The following is an 18,508-nucleotide window of genomic DNA, read 5'->3' on the forward strand; positions in this document are numbered from 1 at the left end:
AGTCAACTTCATAATTGGATTATAAGGGAGTTGATATTTTCTTATGAGTCATAGTGGTCCTAACTTGAGTTTACAAACTTTGTTGGCATAAAGGTTTGAGAGAAATTGGAAATCATCATATGTGTACATAAGCACATTTTGGTAAAAACACAAGGTTGCATAAGAACTTGTGATTATTTATTTTGAAGCTTTATGAGGAATGAATTGTTTATGTGCGGACATTTTGATAAAAGTGTAAGGTTGCACATGATTTAATGATTAATTATTAAGAGTTTTTTTCAATTGAACTAATTAATTAATTAGAGTCCAATAAAATTAATTATTTAATTAGGATCCAATGGATTATATTAAATGGCACAATCTCAAGTTGAATTAAAGTCACTTAAGCACATATCAGAGTCTATCTAAACCCCATGGGTTTTAAGGTTAGACTATAATCTTTCATAGAGTTGATCTTCGAGAGACCTAGGCTCCCTCAAAAGATGCGTTGCCACTTGCATAAGGGCCATGGATCAAAGTATGTAACACAAGACTTGCACAGGGACTTTATTAAATTTTGAAGTTACAATTTCAAAATCCAGTTTCAAACTAATTGTTCTTTGAATTAAGAAAATTAATCAAACAATGATTGCATGGTAACAAATAATTATTTTGAATAATTATTTAAAACCATTCAAAATACATATTCTAATGATCAAAAGGTGGTTAATTTGACCCAAAACTAGGTTTATTATCCTTTAAAGAACTACTGGTCCCATCATCATAATGGCCTCCTTTTCCATCTAAAGGTTCCACAAGCAATAAACAGGTTAGCATCTTTACATTCTAATTAAATACAAAATGCAAGTTGAGGGACATAATTAAATCTATCTAATGGATATGAAGTCTTAGATCAAAAGATACATTGTATATATATATATATATATATATATGAAGTCTAAGATCATGAAATATTCTTTTTGCTTGGTAACAATTGTTTCACAGCATCTCACCCATAGGAAGTGCCTCTTAATTTCAACAAATTAACCCTCACTGGAAATGTCTCTTTTAACAAATCTCACCCTTTACTAGAAAGTGCCTCTTTTAATTAACGATTCAAGCAATAATGTCAAGTGTAAACAACTTATTACTTCATCCGTCTTGACACCTCATGAACTTATTCTTCATCGTTAAGCAACTTTGTACTCATCTTATGCAGGCATGTCGATCTTGCCTTGTGCACTAAACATGAGATGGCGTAGAATTGGGAGGGGTTGGTGCTGAGGCAACGCGTTTGCCACGCTCTGCCCGGCTGTTCTCCGCGAACTTGAGACTTCCCTGGTGCATACCCTTCTGCTTCTCCTCCTCATTCCACTCGGATTCGTAATAGTGTTCTTCAGTACCTTTTACCACGTCCTTTGAAGGTGGGAGGAACATGCTTCCCCACTGTGGGAAGTGCACCAATGTCACGGGAAGAGTGCAAGCGACAATCATGGCCCCCATTAAGGAGAGGCCTGTTGCTGTGGAGAATTTTGAGGAGCTGAAGAACACCAACTGGGTCAGTCCGGAGCCAAAGTTCCCACCTGCACCGGTTAGGCCAGATATTATGCCCAAAGATCGTCGAGAAATGAAAGGAACGATGCCAAAAGTTGCTCCACATGCGGCTTGAGCTCCAACGGAGAAGAGCATCATGGCCAAGACTGCAATGGGAAGTGAATTGGCAAGGCCGAGCCAGATGCAGAATACCCCTCCAAGAGTTTGGAGGATCCAAAGGGTCCATAGCCTGCCCCTCATGCCGAATCTTCGGCCTGCTAAGTCTGAACTGTATCCACCAAAGGGGCGGGCCACGAGGTTGGCCATGCCGAAGGTGGCGGCAATGATTCCGGCAGTGTGTAGCTTGAGATTGAACCTGTTACATATAGAACGTCATATAGTTAGTTCAATTCTTTTGCTTTTTAATTTAGCTTTTTGCCCCTCTTTCTGGCCTTTGCTTTCATATCAACCAGCATGTTTTAACATCAGGAGTGGTTGAGGTTCATACCCAAACCCATGAACTCGGGAGAAACGTGTGAGGAGGAGACGTACCTATCATAGAAATATTCTGCAATTACGTTATCAATGGACAACTCTACACCCATGGAGTAGCCATAGAGCAGGACAAAGATCCATGTTCTATAGTTCGTGATGGCATACCAGAAAACCTGAACAAACACAACTTATTAGCTTGAAACTTATCAGATCATCACCAACAAAAAGTTCATGATCTCATGAGAGGGTTAAAAAACTGACCTTAGAGAACTTATCTTTGGACACATCTCCCTTTTTCTGCAGGGTGCTGAGGTTCCCATCGGGTAGGTCTTGGCCAAGAGTTAAGACTAAGATCCCCATGATCACATGAAGCCACCCTGGAATGAAGAATGCAATCCTCCAGGCAGTAAATGGAGTGGAACCAACTTTGCAGATTACCTCATACAGCATTGGCATTATGAGCTGAGTTGCTCCACCACCCATGTTTCCCCACCCAGCGGCGGTTCCATTGACAAGACCAATGATCTTACCATTAAACATGGTGCTCATCCAGTACTGGCAAGACACAAAGGTGGCCAGGGAGAATCCGATCATGAACCGAACAGCTATGTAGCCTCCTGCTGATGACACAAAGGACATGCAGAAGACGGTTGGGGCGGTTAGCATGATAAGGAAAGCACACCCATACCGTGGCCCCAACAGGTCACAAACTGCACCCATTACTAGCCTGGAGAAAATGCTTCCTGAAACAGAAGCCACTCCAGCGTTTCCAATGTCTCCTTTCTTAAGGTTGAGGTTGTCGCGTATGATGGGGACAAGAGGAGCAGCGGCAAAAGTGGAAACAAAACAAGTGAAGAAGGAGATCCAAGAGAGGTGAAAGGTTCTCATATGAGGATTGGCAAGGGAAAGGATCTTGAAAACCTTGGCCTTATGCTCAGAATCGACCGGTAAAGCAAAGTTAGCAGAGGTGTCAGTTGGGACGATTGGGGAAGCCACTGAAAAGGCAAAGGTTTGTTCTCGGCCTGTGACTCCATGCATGGAGCTTCCTGGGGACCCTTCAATGTTACTCATTCTTTCTCTGGAAAGTGGTGTTCCTTCCCTGTCTTGGTATGAAGGAAGCTAGAGAGGTGATGCTGAGGGAGGGAGAACATGGTGGAGGGATACTTATACGAGGCAACCGTTGACATTGTAAAAGCCTCAAAAGAGCCAATGGAGATTCCCAATGGTTGCAGCACTTGGAGGAACTCAAATAAACAAATACAGAATCCGTTTTGCCGCATCTGCATATCAACGGGGGAAGTCTCATCGTATATCCCAAAGGATCACATAGCCTTGGAATTGGACTTTGGAGGACCCAGCAGCTAGTTATTTACCACAAAGGTCAAGAACCCCCTGATCAGTTTTATAATCCTATATATTAAGTAAAATTTTTCTGTTTCATTTTTTGCATTTATCCTCATCTGAATTGTTGGTCCTTATTTTTTATTTCCAACCAAACATGTTAGAAAAACAAATTCAATTTAGTTTAAGGCAGCACTTTTCATTTCCGTTTACTTCAATTTAAAAATGTTTGCTTTGATTTTGAAAAGGCAGCAGTGTAACAGTGAAAGACAACTGCTTACCTCATAGATGTCAAGTGACCCCACTGAGCTTCAAAGAAAATAGCCCTGGGATAGTTTCCAACTTCTAGCAACCCAAATTGGCTGCATCTAAGGCCCCTCTTACTTCCACAGTTTACCTGTCTCAACACTCATTTTCTCCCACCCCTTAACTAGGTGAAAATTTCAGTTACCCTGCTGCCTAATCATACATAGATCTTTATGTTTGTCCATCTTTTTTTCTTCGTATAGAAGTTACTTACATCTATGAATTGCCCAAACCAATCTTTCTATGGCCTCTTTGTTTTTTTGTAGCAAAAATTAATTGGTTTGCAACTTGCAATCAATCAAGGGACGCCCTTCCACAATCTCCTACTGCTAGTTTCTCAGGTCAAAGGAGGCATCTTAATTTCAAAATACGCAAAATACATTTTCTAACATGGTTTGCTCGCAGGGTGATGGAGACACAAACCATATATATGATATACCTTCCTTACTCTTTCACAAGCTTGGAAAGTTTCTTGAGTGTACTATTATTTTTTTCAAGAGAGTCTAGGCATGATGAATTGTCCTTTGGTTCGATTTTAATAATATTATATCGTCTCTTTTTTATGGGAACCCCATTATAAGACATTGTACTTTTGATCAGATAGCTTAGTAGGCTAAGGATCAGAGTAAAATGTACTTATGGCTCTGATTTTCACACAAAATCCAAAAAATTAAATAAAAAAACATGAATGATTGAGCATAATTTTAAAATTTGTTAGACAATGTACGAAAGTCGTACTGTTTAGTGGAATCGAATTGAGGAAAAAGAAGAAAAAAAAACCCATGTCACTTTAAGTCGACCAAAATTAATTTAATATTGTTTAAAATACTTAAATTTAATTTATCAATACTTTCTCTTTTAACTTCTCAGGAAAAGATGAAAGGTTTTGCCAAATAAAATAACTGGAACTAGAAATCTGTTTAGAAACGTTTACAAAAATAGTTATTAAAAAAATAGATTTTTTAAACAGTTTTGAATAACACTTCTATCATATTTTTTTAAAGCAAAAGTTTGTTTGACAAATAATGCTTTATACTTGAGAACATTATTGGTAATATTTTATTTTTCAACTATTCATATTTATTCAATTATTTTTTTAAATAATCCCTAAAAATTAAATGAAAAACTAAAAAAATAAAATATATTTTCATAAACATATTGTTTTTATTTAATAATTCTACAAAACCTATTTTGGCAACAACTATTAATCAAAAGTGTTTTCAATTTCTTTTGGTTGAAAACAGTTCCAACATAAAATAAGCTCTATTGGGAAGTGTTTTCAAAAGAAGTTTTAAAAAATAGTTTTTGACAACTATTTTTGTAAAATAAAAGTTTATTTAGTGCTTTAAAATATTTTTAACTTATTTTCTATATTTTTAAATATATTTTGAAAATAACTTTTATTTGAGATATTTTATTTTAAATTATTATATCTATTTGTATAATTATTTTTTGAAAGAATATGTGGTTAGAAGGGGCAAATTAACCTTGAATTTGTAAAACTAACCTTTGCCTTTTCAAAATATAAAAAATAACTCTTTTTTTAACCAAGTTACCCATATAAAAAGCAAAAGGGAAATCCTTAAAATTCAAATAAGAAACAAAGTAGAAGAATAGAATAAGAAAGAATAAAGCATAGAAAAGGGTTCTTTACTTTCTAAAGCGGAAATCCTCAAAGCTAGCTTACCTTTGTTCTTTTCAAACAGTTTGTTTTTTGGATTTTCATATTTTTGTTGATTTTTTATCTGAAATGATTTAGTAGATGAGTTCCAATTTCTCATCGTTTTTCTAAAATAAGTTTTTCTCCTCTTAATGGTGGGAAAACACTCTTATTATAATGACAATCCGCAAAACGGACTATAAAAACATCGTTTGTTAAAAGTTCAAGATATCTTATGATAAATAGAAAATCAAAACCTATATAAATATCAAATCTTCGTTGGAGACCCATTTTAGTGTGTTGTGTAAGTGTAATTGATATACATATATTGTACAACCAAATATTAATAAGTGAGAGATATTTAGTTGTTTTCCAAGTACGAGTTATGAAGGAGAGTATTCATAGTAAGTTGTAGGTCGAATATAGACTAAAGCTACAACATGCATAATAACATATCCTCGGGTAGAAGTATGTAATTTGGTTTTCATTAGTAATGGTCAAACTATTAATTTGAGACGTTGATAAAGGATTATGCTAAACCACTTTGGGTATGAGTATGAGCAACAAGATGCTCAATATTTATTCCTACTGATATGCAATAGTCAATAAATGTTTGAAAAGTAAATTTGTTGACATTATTAAAACGTATTGTCTTGATTAAATAATTTGGAAATTATGCTTGTAATTTGATCATTTGTGCAAGGAGCCTAGCAAAGACAACATTACATGTAGAAAGGAGACAAACATGTGACTACCCTGTAAAAACATCTATTAAGATCATAAAACAACGAAACGGTCTACATGGTGGATGGATAGACCCACATGTGCCCCCATGTATTCCTTCTAAAAAGATTGGTTGTGAAACCAAGGTTTGGTTAATCTTGATTTTGATGATAACAAAACAAGGTTTAGAACTAATGATCATATTTCAAGTGTGATTAGGCAAGACGACTTCCAAAGTGGCAATCCAAAGACAAATCAAGTCAATGAGAAATTATGAAGAAGAAAACCACCTCAAAGAGAAGAGTTTTTCAAGACCAAAGTTTCTTAAGATCTCTTTGTAAAGTTGTTGGTGCACTAGGACTTTCATGCATTTCATTCTTTATTTATGCACCAAAATCATCCAAGAGTAATATTGTTTTAAATATCTTAAGAATTAGATGATTTCATGTTTTCAACTAAAACCTTGTGTTAAATGATTTTCAAACTTGTGTTAAAAGGTTTTAAGTTGAAAAAGGTTGAGTGTTGAGCCAAAAAAATGGCTCAACCGGTTCAACCGGTCGACCGGTTGTGCTCGTCCAGTCGAGGACCGGTTGAGGGAGGCTAAAAAGTTTCTCTCTCTCCCAGTGGCCTTCTCTTCCCGGTTAAGGTTGAACCTCAACCGGTTGAGGTCCGGTCGAGGTCCGGTTGAGACCCAACGGTCACTTTTCCTAACTGCTAGTCAACCAGTCGACCCCTAGCTCGACCGGTCGAACCCCCAACGGCTAGTTTAGTTTTTTTCTTCTATAAAAATGCTTCAATCTTCATTGTTTCATAACCTTAATCTTCCTAAATCATTCTTGATTATATTTGAGCTTTGGAAATGTGTTTTTGAGTGCACCATTGTTTCATAACTTGCATATCTTTAGTGCGTCATTCAATCCTAATTTTTCTTATATCTTTGAGCCTAAAGTTCTATTACTACGATTTTGAGAGATCAATCTTTGTATATCTTTGAGAGGAATTTTCTCAAGTGAGGTGTATCACTTGAGAGGTTGTTCAAGAGTAGGATAACTCTTGAGAAGTGTAAAGGGTACTTGGAGCCAAAAGTCCAAGATGGTGAATTGGAACCATAATCCAATTGTAAAGAGATTGAAAGCTTGGTTGAAACTTCAAGATAGTGGAACCCTCACTCGGTTAGGAGGTTGAGGAGAGTGGACGTAGGCAAGGAAGTGCCGAACCACTATAAACTCTCGTGTTTGAACTCTCTCTTCCCTAACTCTTTTAAATTATATGCAATTTTGTTTATTTTGTTTATTATATATTTGCATATAATTGTCTTTTATTTTTGCATAGTTTAAATTTGTGAAAAAAAGACCATCACCTTCCCCCCCCTCTCTAGGGTGATTACCATATTTTGGATTAGCCTCAAATTCCTAACATTGGTGACTCAAATATGACTTTAGTAAAAGTTGGTCCAACTATCAATTTACTTTGTGAGCAGACATCACATGAGTATTCATTGGGTAAAAGAATCTTCTGGTTCTTTAGTGGATGCCCATGTGAGTTTAGTTCATGACAACATATGATTCAATAGGCTTTATAGTTATATGATACAACTCAAATGAGAAAACTAAAAGTTTTTCCACTACAAGATTTTGACTAGATATAATAGAAGTAATGTAAAAATATTTTATATTCCCTTCATTCATAGTTTCAATATGATATCCATTTGTGTGGATATATTTAAAACTAAGCAAATTTCTTCTGAATTTGCTAGAATATAAAACATCATTTATATGTAATCTAGTTCCATTTGGTAACATTAAGTTTACTTTTTTTATGCTTTCAACCAAGTTTGTAGTACCAAGTATGGTACTTACATTAACTTTTGTTAATGTCAATTTGAGGAAGTATTTTTTATCTTGAAGAATTATGTGCATGACACATACATCATCCTCATTTATCTTGAGACCCAAGGACACATGGATTTGATATAACTAATATTTAGAAAAAAAAAACAAGGCATAATGTAAATAATGATATGAATGTAATAACAAGATGTAAATATAAGAAATAATGATATATTAATTGATATAACAAGATATAAAGTAACATTAGTCAATGTTGGTATTTTTATCATTTATTAAAGAGTTTTTTCACTAGGACCTTCAAAGAAATTAATATCATAGTAGGTTAGCTCAAATCCATCACCATCAGTAAAGTTCATCTCTATCTATTTTCCTTTTGCTTTTATTGATGTTTGGTAAAGGTCGACCAAATGTTTAGATGTCTGATAAGTATAAATCCAATATCCTTTCATACTACATCTATAACAATTATTCTCATGGTTCTTAAGAGGTTTATTTTGTATACACTTTCCCGTTTTATTTTGCCTCAATATTCCTCCACTTTAGATAGTGTAATGAGGCTTTCTTTTTTTAAGAATTTGAGGAATTACTACCATAAAAACCATGGTATTGGAGATTCCTTCCACTACCACGACCACATCCTCGTCTATGCACACGAGTTTAAAATCCTCTTTCAAGTTACTAAAACATGTAATGGATGGTTTATGAATTGAAATGGTGTCGGGAAAATCCACCCTCCTACTTTTATATGCTGCAGTTCAAATAAGTAAAAAAAACAATGTAAAATTCTTTTTCCTTCACACAATGACAATGACTAATATGGTCCCTCATTTCAGATTGCGGCAGTAGGGAAGAAAGCCTGGCAAGGTCCATGAAACAATGACCTGTGGGTATAGGATGGCATGCCAATGAATAAAGATGCAATCTCATGAAGATTGGACTTTCCAAATACATTTCTTTTTCTGCCTACAGGGAATGAATGAGCTGACTGCTGGCAGCATGATAAACTCCAATACAGGGTATAGTTGAATAGAATATCTTCTGCATGTAGAATACTTATTATGGGAGTATAAATCATAAAATACAAAATACTTGCCATGAGAATATGAACACAAAAGCTAAATGAATGGGGGATCTACCCTCATAAGATGGCATTGATAATTCAAGTCCAGAGAAATTGAAAGTCAAATGATGAAACAAAATCTAGGTTCATAGGCCTCTCAAGGCGATAAACATTCTTCAATTTTCCTATTTGGGTTCTGTAATCACTCTCCTCCCCGTCAAAACAAGGACAGACAAGCAATCCTAATGAAGGTTTACGTGTATGCACATTAAGTGCTGGTACTAGCACTTCTTTGAACTGGCTTGTAAAGCACTACTGTAACAAATTTTGATCGGAAACGGTGAGTGATACCAAGTGCCACCACAGATCGTGGGGTCTCCCTATTTTCAATGTAAAGATGGTTGAGAATCACATTTTGCGGCACTGGAAGAGTCCCAGAAGTGTCTCTGCTTGACGGATGGCTGAGCAAGGGGTGTAGCAGGTGTGGAGGGACAGGAGGTGGGTCCTTTGCCTCATCTTCATGCCCAGGGTACACGTTATTGTAGCTTGAATCAGGTGATTTTGGAACTTCAAAACCTACAACAGTAGTGTCATCCTGCAGAAAGTATACATGTTTAGAACCCACTTACATTTGGTTGTGAAAATGGCCACCAAGATTCACAGCTTACTTGATCTTCACCGTAGGGGTTGTTCATGTTGAAAATGGAAAGCAACTGGCAAACAGTAAAAGCTCATAAGATGATACAATAATGATATTGGTGGCCTGAAAAAGAAATGGTGTTATGTTCTGTAAGCATCTGAAAAATATTGGCATTGCTGATCTCACACACAAAATGGCAAAAGTTAGAAGCAACTGGATATGTCCAAATACAACTTGAAGGCAAAATCACACACACACTCAAACAGACAGGGTCCTGGGTTAACTACTTGATCCTGGGGCTTGGTTCATCTAAAAACAATAATCGTAACTCCTCTGGGTCAACTCACGCACACACAAATAGACAGGATCCTTTCCACAGGGTAACTGCTTTATCATGAGGTTTGGTTCATCTAAAAATAATAACCATAATTCCTCTGGGTCACTACATGTGAATCCCTATTCAGGGATTTGCAAATAGGACATCATCGAGCTCAAAGAAAGGCAATGATATATTAACCGAAGACCATTTGCATGAACAGGTATGAGCATAAGATTATAGAAAGTACTTGACAGATAATTTCCTTTGTTGGCTATAGCTTGGCAAGTTTAACTAAAACCCCATAAAAAAGATGTCTAAGAGCCAAAAATGAAAATAGAGAAAAACATTTGCATTATAAGCCTTCAGCTAGCTTCTTTGCTGGCACAACCTAACACAATGCTTTTGCATAGAATGAATCACCATATGAGACTCTCTTTACATAATCACCCAAATTCCGTGGTCTCCAAAGTCTCAATTACTGGCAATAGCAAGTAGGAAACCCTATGCAAGCATATGTTCTACCTCCTTTTTCCTCTCTTTTTGTTTGGAAGGTTAGAGGGGGTGACCTCACCTAGGCTCCATAGCTGAGTGATGTCCATACAATGCTCCCCATGTCATGAAAAGTGGGACCAAGTTCGTAAGAACCTGTTACCTAATGCCAAGTGATTAAGAACCAAATGTCCATAAAATGAGCATTGCTAAAAGATGAGGATGTTGAAAAGGATGAGTTGTAAGACTAAGGAACAGAATCAGAAATTACCACATTCATGAGCAAACAGAGGCAGAACGAAATGAGACTCCCTAGAAGGTTTAGTCATGTTTCAGAAACAGAGTTGAATTACTAAGGAGTGTTTTTGTTACTTGAGGATGATGCAAGGACAAGAGGAAAAGCAGAAGTAAGACTGAGAAAAGATATGACCATGAGTAACAGGAAGATATATTCCTACATAACAGAATACCAGAAAAATGAATCACACACATACTGACACCAGGTTATTGTGACAATGCTATGTTGGGAAGGGTTTAAATGGAATCAAATTATTTAAAAAAGTGCCAAATTTTTGAACTCTTGATCCAACTCACGATGCTTCTTTCTTAGAGAGGGTGTGAAGGAGGAAAATGACATGTGAGACTTGAACATGGGCCTCAGCTACCACTGCAGGTACAAGGATACAGGCATAAAGATAGTTCAGGGTGCAGAGATATACAATCTAAACTCAACAGGACACAAAATAAGACTTTAAGTAATGATCTATTAACTGTGACTGAAACATAATAATCTGTTACTAACCTTTTGTTACAGCTTGAGAGAACCATGTCCAAGCATATCACATTATGTGCGGCAGGTATAGATTTTTGTTGTGGTTAACAATGCAGCCATGATTAAAATTTTATAAAATATTTCTCAATTGAGGGGATTTCGTACAAAAATGAACATCTTCAATTTTTTAATCACAAACCAAGAAAATAGATGCTATTGAAAAGTTATAGTTTTCATTAGGGCTAAAGATGGAACCAATGAGTTTAGACCCAAAGTGGCAATTGAACCAAAAAATTTATTTGGTCATGGGTAATTAGTCGAGGACCATAATGTCAACATGATATCATAAAAATATTTATCTATTATTAAAATTAAAATAATTATAAAATTTTATATCTATATCTATATATATATATATATATAATATTAAAAATAACAAAAAAGAATACCATTTTTTAAAGAGAGAGCACTTTCGAGTTTTCTAATTATTTTCTAGCTTTCACAATATTAATGAAAAACATAAGTTTGATTCCATGGAATATATAGCTTTAGTAATATATTCTCATCAGAAAAAGCATGATGTGTAAACAAAGACAAGTGTTTGCTAGCGGGTGTGTTTTGTGTTTGTGCAAACATTCTTGTCAAGCAATAGGTTTAGTCCTAAGAGAATATGATAGGATGTGGTTAAAGGGCCATGTGAAAGGCACATGGACATTTAAAATTTCAAAGGTTAGGTGTTATACCTATGAGGGTAAGTAACCCATTAATGAAAAACAGGGCTTAGTTCTGGTGGACAGCCTAGGGAGGAATTGGGTTATTCTACTGAGCTGGAAGAATTGAATTTAATGGAGCAAGCGCTGATTGGCAAACCCGGTAAACCCAGTGTGAAGGAAAAGATGGTGAGCCTCCAAATGGGGCATCCTGCTCTTTTGTAGAGCCCTTTAGGCTAGCTTAAGAGGATTATTCTAAGACCCTAACCAGAGGCTTCTGGAATTTGACCTTTTAGCTTTCTCTTTCTGGGAGTGCTCTGCATAAGCAGAAGACCATAGCAACAAATGTGTAGAGAAGCATGTGAAGTTTTAACTGGATTTAGGAGGAAACAGGAGAAGACAGTGAAAGGCAGAAGCAGCAATGATGTGCTGTCAAAGCTGATGATGCCATTCCCAACCAGAGGATGATGGTGATTTCAGTATATCCCTAATCTCTTTCCCTTATGAGTTATTTTTATGATGCCTTCTAGTGGTTCTTTCTGCTCTTCTTCTTCTCTTTCTAGGTTGGGATTTTTTTAATAATTTCAAAAAATAAATAAATAAATAAATAAACAGTCAGTTGTCACAAACCAATTTGTATTAATTTTTAGAACACTGATTTCAGGGCAATGTTAGGCATAGACCAAAACAAAACCTTACTAATAATTGTAATCTTTCCAATGTTCTCATCATGATCTTTAGAAGAGTTGTGATTCAAACTCATATTCAAGTTCATGGTAGGGAAAAAATACCACAACTTGGAGGCCATCGACTCATTTTGCTCTTCATTTTTAAATGCTAATCATAATGATTAGGAAGAGAAAAATGAAGTAGTTTGCATAAGAATTGAAACTGGTCAACCCTTCACTATGCATTCCAAAATTGGTCAACCCTCCAATTGTTATGTCATTTACATTGAGACAATTTTTTTCCTCACGATCATATTTAGATTCGGCATCATGCAAGTACCTTTAAACAAAACGTTGCACATTCTTCAGCTATAAATCCTCTTGCAATCCTTTTGCAATAGAATCTTCCAGACGACTCTAATTATGCACATAAGACTTCAACATGCCAGGTACCTATTATCAACCATATACAAACCAAGACATAAATTATGAACCACATTTAAGCCAATAGACATGAGATTTACAAAATGAGAACAAACTGCTCAAAAGGATCAGTTCATTCGCATTGCATTGGTCCAGTAACCTTTGCTTGAGTAACAAGATGAACAAGTAAATGCAACACAATATCGAAGAATGATGGAGAATATCCTTTCCAAATTGCAAAATGTGACTATTATCATTCTCAAAGCACTCTAACTGATCTATTCTCAACAACTTTGAGTGCAAATGCCACAAAAAACTGCACAGCTAAAGTGCATATCCATTTCTAGGCATAGCTCTACAAAATTGTAAGTAAGAATTGTTACTGAGAACATGACAATCATGCATTCCCTAGCCTACAGCGGAGATGTTAGAAGCATAATCATATAGGACCTCTTACCTCATTCAAAAAGTTGCATGATTCTTTTTTCTCATTTGAAGTAATGATTAGCATTAGCAGAAGGGTAACTCTATTCCCACTTTGCATTGGATGAAATTGGTTTCTATAACCATAGCTTGTAAGTCAAAACAACCATTTTGGTTATCTTTGTTTGGCCCTCAATGTCAATAGGGCACCAACAATATTGTCACACACATTCTTTTCAATATGCATTTCATTCGAACTGTGATGCACAATGAGAGCATTCTGATATGGCAATTGAAAGAAAATACTCTTCTTCTAGTTGTTCTGATGTATGACATCTCCCTTTTTCTTGTTTATTGATATATAAGCCCTTGATTTCTTTTCTAGAGATCACAGCTCTTGATTTCTTTCCTAGAGAGCTCATCCATTCTAACTAATTCAATGTCATTCCTAAACAATTGTTCTGATGCTACTTTATGTTCCTCATTACCATTGAAGAATCTGTTATCAGGTCGAATCATGTGATCAATTGGGAAAAATTGACAACGATCAATGTAATACTATTTGTTTTTTTTTTTTTTTTTTTGATAGGTGATCAATGTAATACTATTTGTTACCATTTTGTAATCGACACAAGCAAGTATCCTTGTTGCAAATGACAAGCAAGTCGCCTCTTAGTACTCCACCCCAAAAGATTTGCATATGCAAGGAAGTTTTTGATTGCTTATAATATTGTTGAATGCATATGATTTTTTTTTTTTTTTTTTTGTTTAAGTACTATAAGTTTTACCTACATCCAAGGTTTAAAATCTTGACTGAGATTGGTGTGACTAGACTAAGTTGCATCCATCCCGGTCATCACCATTACGATACAAAGAATTGAGCTCAATATTTTTGTGAAAAAACTTGGAGATAAATAAGTGATTTTAGGACAATTCATGTGATGACCCTGAGATGACTTTAAGCCTAAGCATCCTAATGATGAAAAAGGGGGTGATGTAGAGAGAAGGGCAATGGAGTTAGGGAGAGAGAGAATGAAAATGGAGAAGATTTGAAGGAGATGAGCAATGCACATGGTTTGCTACAGCTAGATCCATGGCTAATTCTTTGTTGTGTTCAATCTTCTATGCAAGGATGAAATGGAGATATTAGGAAATTAGTAATTACTTATATCAACCTTAAATCAAAAGTAATGATTAATTTAAAAAAAAGCATAATTAATTAAATTTAGCACAAAGTAATTAAATAAAAGATTTTTTTATTTTAATATTATAATATATCAATCTAAACACATACTTTTATCATTGTTTAAATAATGTTATGTATGATAAAAGATTATTTAAAAAAAAATTAAGTCTACCTAATTATATATATATATATCTTGTAATTTTCATTTTTCTGAAGAATGTTTTAAGATTTTTTGATAAGTAAGAAGGCAAACATTATAAATAACAAAAAATAAATGCTATAACCCCCTAGCATATAGGCCCAGAAGGCACTACCAATCAGAGAAACAGCAACAAAAAAAACAATCTGTTCTCCCTCAACCAAAACCCACCCAATCTACAAAATAAAAAAGAGAGATTGAGCCCTTTTCAATCTACAAGCTAACCCACAAAACACGATTGCTAAGAAATAAGTGTTTTAGGGCTAGAACCAACTGCTCCTTATTTTCAAACATTCTCTGGTTTCTTTCCTTCCAAATTGTCCAAAAAATGCAAGGGAAGCTGCTCTCCCAAACTTATAAGAACATGAAAGTCTCATCTTTACACAGTACATGGTTGAAGGCAATTTTTAAGGACTCCAAAACTTCATTGTCATATTCAACTCTTATTTATTAGATATTTTGGTTTTTTTTGGATTAGTTCCTAGCCAACCATGCCCTTGAATCACAATAGAACAAATGTGGATGTCAGCCTATAATGTGTATGCTATGCCTTCTGCCTTAAATCAAGTGGTGGTTCCCATCTCATTTAGAAGTACATAACACTTAAAAGAGTTAATTGCTGGTGCTTAGCTTTGTTTTCAAAAACCTCTAGCAGCATTTTCCCATAATTCTCGAAGTATACAACTTGACCGAGACATAAACACTCTATTAGTTAGCTTAACTAAATAACTAACAATATGTCACCTTGTCTAAATAAGCACCCATTGAACAAGAGGAACAATTTTCAAAATTTCTCTATATGGACAAAGTACAAGCAAATAACTTTATAGAGATAGTAGTCGGAATTCCTAAAATGTCCAAACTGACAATTCAAACATAATGTGCAAACAAGTCACCGATCACATACTATACACATAAGTTGTCAACTTGAATTTGGCCTAATGAGAAAACCATTTTCACAAATTTACAACTTACCTATCTTTAGCATATGATCGGACACACTTGTCATGCAAAGATACTTGAATGGGAGATTAAGGTTTCATCCATGCATTACTTATATAGTTGACATGTAATAATATCAAGGGTAAGAAGAAGTAAACATAATAGGAGAAACTAGTCAAGGAAAAGAGATAATCTAAGCAACTAACTGGAGAACAAGTTTAATGTTTAACATAACAATATTAACTTATATTATACTCAAGGGATGGGAAGGGTTTGTCGGTGGTTCCAAGTTCAAGTCCCAATGGGGACAAAAATTTACCTATCAAGAACAATTTTAACTTACATTATAGTATTATTTATAAAATATAAATATTATTATAAACAAAATAACAATATTCAAAACATAACAATATTCACTTATACTATAGCATTATTTGTAAAATATAAATATTATTATAAATAAAACAACAATATTCAACTTCACATAATATCATTCATAATATATAAATAATATTCACTTATACTAAATTCTATTCCCACCCTACCTTCCTTTTGGAAGCAAGAAACATATGCATCAACACAGAATAGTTTTATACATCATTAAACTAATGCTAGTTAATAGTTTTGATAGGCATATTTGCTTTATTTACCTATCAAAAAAAAGAAGTGTGTAATAAAATTTTTTGTCACCTTGGTAACCTGACTCACTTCAAGGTTGCCTCTATTTATGCTTACACTGATCAAGCTCCTTTTTATTCAATGGGGCCAATTATTCCCTGTAGTTGCTGTGCTGAAGACATCTAAACTTAATGAGTAATCAAAAAGCATGGAAGAAAATGAAGTTAACCCAATCTAAATATTGGGTATGGCTTATTAGGTGAGACAAAAGGCATATCTCTAGACACCTATGGACCCAAGTAAGGATATTGGTTCAGCCAGTAAAAAAATGACTATTCCAATGTTAAAGAAAGACAAGTACCATCATATTTAGACGAATTATACTTGATGTCATTTAATTTTATTTTTTATATGTGCAATTTTGCCCATAAGACCTTTAACATGTTAGTAAGATGAGTCAATTAATACAATTTGATTATGCATTTGTCAAAATGATGAACTCTTCTATTTCAAATCAATGAATAGACAGTTATTTTTCCAAAATTCTTCATATTCTTTTTTTTCTTTTTAATAGGCAAAAGAACAATATAAATTTTTTATATTCTTTATGTTCTTTATATTCTATATATTAAAGGATCTCTTTGTCATTATTATTTATCACTTCAGTTCCACAACTTTCTCCCATCATTTCTGCATTTGGGTTTCCATTTAAATCTATTTTACATTCCACCACTAGTTCTTAAATCATCAAACACAACAATATGAGAATTTTAAGAACTGAACTTTCTATCTATAACATAAACACGAACATGGGGGAAAATGCTGTAAAACAACTTAGGCCCTATTTGATAACTATTTTTTTAAACAGTTTTTTAGAACAATCTTTTAAAACTCTTCTCTAACATTTTGTAAAACAAATGTCTGTTTGAAAAGCTGAAATATTTTAAAACCGTTTTTTATGTTTTTAAATCTATTTTTAGAATAACCTTTCTATGCAGTGCTTTATTGTTAATCATTCTTCATATTTGTAGAATTATTTTTTAAAACAGCTCTTACAAAACAAGTGAAAACAACTAAAATATATTCTCTATAAACGCTATGTTTTCCATTTTTTAAGATTTTCAATTTTCTGGTTGCTAATCACATTTTCTTGTTTTTTTGTTCCAGAGAAAACAGTGCCTTAGTTTTGAAATTTGTTTTCCTTTCCCTAATTTTTTTACCAACATCCAACCAGGGCCTTGAAAGAGACAACTCCTACACTTCATTAGAATTACCAAAAAACAAATGGATCCCAACAATCAATTGTGCTCTGTTTGGCTACTAGAACTTGTAGGAAAAGAAAAAGAAAAAAGAAAAAAAAAAGAAAAAAAAACTGAAAACAAGAACGTTCGACTGAACTGTGCCTATTACAATACTTTGAGATAGGCAAGTACATTTTCCAACTACAAAGTGTAAGATTCAAAGTACTGATTATCTTTTTCCCACGTTTTCTCAGCCACCAAACACAGAAAGCAAATAATACACACCCACAAAACGCAAACCCAAAAATGCAGCCAAAGAATTAACAGAATTAAACATAAAATTATCAAAACTTAATTAACTCATCCAAAATTGTGGGGCGAAATCAACAAAAACCCAAAATTGGGGTAAAAACTCAAAGTTCTCATGATTTATTCCACTGAACAAAACTGTTAGCTTCTAAAATTTTGAAAAGAAAAAAGAAGACGACAAGGTGAAGGAGAAGCCTCAGCTGAAATCAAAAGATTTACCAAAAGAAGAAGACGACGCCAAATCGGAAAGCCCTAAACCACCAACTAGATCTAGCATCGGCGGCAGAAGCGGAGGCGTAGCAGCGGAACCACGGCGAGGGAGGGTGGGATGGGGATGGTTGCTCGAATGTAGGGTTTGTTGTTTGGTTGAAGGAAAGAGGACGAGCATCTGCTATTATTCCAATTAAACTCGATGCCTGTTATTCTTCTTAAATTATTCTTATTATTTTTATTTTTATTATTATTTATTATTATATAAACTTTATTTTAGGGGGAATCATTAATCATGCACAATTAAAAAAAATTATATTTTTTAGAACTTCAACTTTTTCAAAGGACATGTGGCAAAATAATTCTCAAAACATGTACTTAAATAATAAAAATAAATAAAAATTTCAAACTT

At 34.4% G+C, this 18,508-nt stretch overlaps 2 protein-coding genes across 9 annotated transcripts; both read right to left on the reverse strand.

The window, feature by feature from the left end:
- Window positions 1–927: 927 nt before the first annotated feature.
- Window positions 928–3,120, reverse strand: LOC117915563 (high affinity nitrate transporter 2.4-like). Its single transcript, XM_034831145.1, has 3 exons — window positions 2,269–3,120; window positions 2,065–2,180; window positions 928–1,888 (listed from the first exon to the last, which is right to left on the reverse strand). The coding sequence occupies exons 1-3, from the start codon at window positions 3,076–3,078 to the stop codon at window positions 1,222–1,224; spliced, it is 1,593 nt and encodes a 530-aa protein (XP_034687036.1). The 5' UTR covers window positions 3,079–3,120; the 3' UTR covers window positions 928–1,221.
- A 5,883-nt stretch (window positions 3,121–9,003) lies between these two features.
- Window positions 9,004–18,275, reverse strand: LOC117916416 (SNF1-related protein kinase regulatory subunit beta-3). Of its 8 annotated transcripts, none has more exons than XM_034832405.1 (5): window positions 18,106–18,275; window positions 12,886–12,998; window positions 10,478–10,558; window positions 9,616–9,660; window positions 9,004–9,542 (listed from the first exon to the last, which is right to left on the reverse strand). In XM_034832405.1, the coding sequence occupies exons 4-5, from the start codon at window positions 9,640–9,642 to the stop codon at window positions 9,216–9,218; spliced, it is 354 nt and encodes a 117-aa protein (XP_034688296.1). In that variant the 5' UTR covers window positions 9,643–9,660; window positions 10,478–10,558; window positions 12,886–12,998; window positions 18,106–18,275; the 3' UTR covers window positions 9,004–9,215. The 8 variants fall into 8 exon arrangements, with proteins under 8 accessions (XP_034688296.1, XP_034688291.1, XP_034688294.1 ...); XM_034832400.1 differs by having other exon boundaries at window positions 9,616–9,710; window positions 18,106–18,274; XM_034832403.1 differs by lacking the exon at window positions 10,478–10,558 and adding an exon at window positions 16,409–16,503 and having other exon boundaries at window positions 9,616–9,710; window positions 18,106–18,274.
- Window positions 18,276–18,508: the final 233 nt, after the last annotated feature.

The sequence above is a fragment of the Vitis riparia genome, chromosome 6 (genome assembly GCF_004353265.1).
Source record: "Vitis riparia cultivar Riparia Gloire de Montpellier isolate 1030 chromosome 6, EGFV_Vit.rip_1.0, whole genome shotgun sequence".
Lineage (NCBI taxonomy): Eukaryota > Viridiplantae > Streptophyta > Magnoliopsida > Vitales > Vitaceae > Vitis > Vitis riparia.

Excerpts from the sequence above, each read along its gene's own strand:
- LOC117916416 (XM_034832407.1), bottom strand. The coding sequence starts at position 9,642 with ATGAACAACCCCTACGGTGAAGATCAA. Across the intron at positions 9,543-9,615 it reads ACCCCTACGGTGAAGATCAA|GATGACACTACTGTTGTAGG; the intron begins GTAAGCTGTGAA and ends TACTTTCTGCAG.
- LOC117915563 (XM_034831145.1), bottom strand. The coding sequence starts at position 3,078 with ATGAGTAACATTGAAGGGTCCCCAGGAAGCTCCATGCATGGAGTCACA. Across the intron at positions 2,181-2,268 it reads CCAAAGATAAGTTCTCTAAG|GTTTTCTGGTATGCCATCAC; the intron begins GTCAGTTTTTTA and ends GTGTTTGTTCAG. Across the intron at positions 1,889-2,064 it reads GCAGAATATTTCTATGATAG|GTTCAATCTCAAGCTACACA; the intron begins GTACGTCTCCTC and ends TATATGTAACAG.